The sequence below is a fragment of the Cryptotermes secundus genome, unplaced genomic scaffold, assembly GCF_002891405.2.
Source record: "Cryptotermes secundus unplaced genomic scaffold, Csec_1.0 scaffold710, whole genome shotgun sequence".
NCBI classification, from domain to species: Eukaryota; Metazoa; Arthropoda; class Insecta; order Blattodea; family Kalotermitidae; genus Cryptotermes; species Cryptotermes secundus.
Window position 1 is genome coordinate 22,862 of NW_019739969.1, and position 3,746 is coordinate 26,607.

The 3,746-nt window shown below is 52.5% G+C and overlaps 1 protein-coding gene across 1 annotated transcript in view; it reads right to left on the bottom strand.

Annotated features, from left to right (window-relative positions):
* Positions 1 to 3,177, bottom strand: part of LOC111872211 — a 4,631-nt gene extending 1,454 nt beyond the window's left edge. The window contains exon 1 of the mRNA XM_023865864.1: positions 2,143 to 3,177. Coding sequence (XP_023721632.1) covers positions 2,143 to 3,177 — 1,035 coding nt within the window. The remainder of the gene's footprint in view (positions 1 to 2,142) is intronic.
* Between the last annotated feature and the right edge of the window lie 569 nt (positions 3,178 to 3,746).

A 3,746-nucleotide genomic window follows, 5' to 3' on the forward strand; every position in this document is an offset into this window, starting at 1 on the left:
GTCAGGCCCGTAGTGTCGTGAGTGGATGCCCTGTAAGCTAGGAGAAAGAGGGGTAACCTCTCATCCCAGTCCCTTTGGTGCGATGAGACGACCTTCCGCAAGTGCTCCTCGATGGTCTTGACGTAGCGTTCCACCATTCCATCCGACTGTGGGTGCAGGGGTGTGGTGCACGTCTTGCTCACTCCCAGGCGTTCGAGTAGATGAGACTCGAAGTTACGGCCTTGGTCACTGCAAGTCCCGAGGTATGCCGAAGCGGCAGAAGAAGTTGGCAACCAGAACTTCCGCTATTGTTGAAGCCTCCTGATTCGGGATGGCGTACACTTCCGGCCACTTGGTGAAGTAGTCCATAGCGATCAGTAAGTATCGGTTTCCTTGGTCGCTTCGTGGGAAGGGCCCTGCGATATCAATGGCTACTCTCTCGAAGGGAGCACCGACATTATACTGGTGCATTTGCCCACGATTCCTGGTCCGCGGTCCCCGACTGGCTGCACATGTGTCACACTCTCGACACCATTTCTCAACATCGGTCCTTGCTTGAAGCCAGTAGAATCTCTGTCGAAACTTATTCAGAGGTTTGTTGACACCAAAGTGACCTCCTGACGGTCCACCGTGCAGTTCGCTCAGAACGTCCTTCACCCTGCTCCGAGGAATAATTATCTGGGCTACTTGACGTCTTCCGGTGGCGGATTCCCAGTCACGCGATTTCCACTGGGCACAGTAGCTTTTGTACGTGGGACTCCGATCCGCGATGTCCTGCCATATCGGTCGTTGGCCGTTTACTACTTCCTGTAGAATAGGCCCTATGTCTGGGTCTTTTAGCTGTTCCTCTCTTAGGGTAACAGGGTCCCAGTCGGCTGCCGGTAGGGTTCCAACAACGCGTATTTGCTTTACCTCTGCCCGCGTCTCAACTTTCTGGCAGTGCGCACATTGCTCTTTTCAGGGTTGTCTAGAAAAGGCGTCGCCATTGTTATGTTTTCGGCCCTGACGATGCTCGGAAGTGAAGTTGTACTCCTGTAGACGCTGTATCCAGCGCGCAGAGTGTCCCTCTAAGTTCTTGAAACTCATAAGCCAGGTAAGCGCAGAGTGGTCCGTTCGCAGATGGAACTGTTGTCCGTAGAGGTATTTGTGGAAATGTTCCAGTGTCCTCACTATGGCAAGTAGTTCTCGACGGGTGACGCAGTAGTTTCTCTCTGCTTTGTTTAGCGTCTTGCTGAAGTAAGCTATGACACGCTCTTTTCCGTCCTGGATTTGAGAGAGAACTCCTCCAATTCCGACATTACTTGCATCTGTGTCCACAATGAATTTCTCTCCTGGCTGTGGGTAGGCAAGAATAGGGGCAGCACATAGGGCACCCTTTAGCGTTTGAAAAGCGGCCTCCACTTCTGGAGTCCACTGGAAGGTTTGTTTCTCTTCCGTTAGTTTCGTTAGTGGTTTCGCAATATTGGAAAACCCTGAAATAAATCGCCTGTAATGTGAGCATAGTCCCAGATAGCTTCTAACTTCATGTTTATCCTTCGGGGTCGGCCATTCTCGCACGGCTTTCAACTTCTCCAGGTCGGTGGATACCCCTACTGCTGATACAATATGCCCAAGGTACCTGACCTCTTCCTGCAAGAGTTTACACTTTTCTGGGTTAAGTTTCAGACGGGCTTCCCGGAACCTCTCGAACACTTTCCGTAAGTTGAGCATGTGCTCTCGGAATGTGCGGCCTATTACGATCACATCGTCCAAGTACAGAAGGCATGAATCGTACGTGAGCCCACGTAGGACTGTCTCCATTAGCCTTTCGAAGGTTGCCGGGGCATTGCAGAGGCCAAAGGGCATGACTGTGAACTGCCATAGCCCTTGCCCTGTCGAAAACGCTGTTTTCTCTTTGTCGTCTGGGTGTACGTCGACTTGCCAATAGCCACTCTTTAAATCGAGAGTTGAAAACCATTTGGCTCCGGCCAGCGTGTCCAGGGTGTCGTCAATGCGGGGTAGCGGAAAGCAATCCTTCTTGGTGACGTCGTTCAGCTTTCTGTAGTCCACACAGAAACGGAGCTCCCCATTCTTTTTCCTGACCAAAACGACCGGGGACGACCAAGGGCTGTCCGATTCTTCTATAACACCCTGTCCTCGCATGTTGTCAAGCATTTCCTTCACTTCTGCTTGTTTTGCCAGGGGTACTCTCAGTGGCTGCCGAATTGGCCGGGCGTCTCCCGTGTCTATGCGGTGATATACTTTGTTTGTCCTTCCATAATCTTCGTTGTCTTGTGCGAATATGTCGGCGTACTCGGACACGAGATCCTCTAACTCCTGAAATTCTTCTGGGCTTAGGTGTGGCTTGGCGGCTGTGGTCCCGTCTGCTAATTTCGGTGTTAGACCTGGTGCTGGTGGCTGCCTCATCTCGGGCAAAGCCACGAGTGTTACTGGCTCACAGTGCGCCAGAGGAGATCCTCTTCTGAGCTTTTGGTTCTTGTGGGTAACATTCATGACCCTCACTGGTACTTCTTGACAGTCCTGAACTAGGGTCCTGGCTACGTAGATTCCTTCAGGCGGGTGGGCCTGGGGAATTTGTTCTACTAGGCCATTCTCTACTCCCAGATGATTCTCCATTCTAGCCATCACTATTCCCTCGCTCCGTGCGGGTATCACTAGGTCCTTTGCCACTAGTAAGCTAGAAGGACGGGGTCCTACCCCAGGACTCCATAACGATACCTCTTCTTCCGCCAGACGGAGAGTTTGGCGCCCTATATCCACGGAAGCATCGTAGGCGCGCAGTATGTCCAGTCCCAGGATGAGCTCATCGGTGATATTCGCGACGAAAACCCACATCGTAATAGGTTGGCGCCCTAGGGTAAGAGTCAACAGAACTTCATTCAGTATGGGCAGGGATCCTCCAGACACGGTCTGCAGCGAGAAATCTGGATTTGGCTGTCTTTCAGGCCAACCGGCGGCGATATCCAGTCTTACTTCCGTGACGTATGCTCCCGTGTCCACTGTCACCTGGCACGGCTTATCACCAACCCATCCCTGGGTGACCAGGCTTGTGTTGACTTTCTCCGTCATGTCGGTGAGTGCATAATGTGGGGGCCTTAACGCATATGCCGGCGTTCGCCCATCTCCGCCGGCCGTCGCTCGTTTCCCGACGGTTGGTCCTTCCTCCAGCTTGTTTCCCTGTTGTTTCTGGGTCGCCATTCTGATGTCCCCCGGCGATTCCCGTTTATTTCTTATAGGTCCTTCTTTTCGGTCCTGGTGATGTCTATTGTCATCTCATCATTGGGTGGGGGACGATCTGAACCTGGTGCTATCTCCGTGAGGTCTGGCTGCTACCAGTACCGCCTGCAGCTCTAGTGCTTGTCGGAGGGCCTCGTTTACAGTCTTTTCCCCTCCCAGCAGCAGCTGGAACTTTATATCGGCATCTCGTATTCCGTATGCGAAGGCTTTTCCTGCCTCCCTTCCTATGTGGTCAGCAGGTAGATTTGGGTAGGCACGACGGGAAAGGAGTTCAATGGCCGTGGCAAAATCTTGCAGGGATTCCCCAGGTCTCTGCGTCCTCGTTCGTAGTTGGCAGTGGTAAGCAGCTGCGAAGTGTTGGTCCCCGAAACGGTCCTCTAGAGCCTGAAGTGTTTCNTCATTTGCACTATGTCCAACCGGGCCTGGAACTCGCGTTTGGTTTCGTCAATTGCTGAGCAGGTTTCGTTGTAGTTTTTCATCAGGATTTCTTGATGTTTATCTGTCCGCGCGCAGAGGGACACTTCAATCTG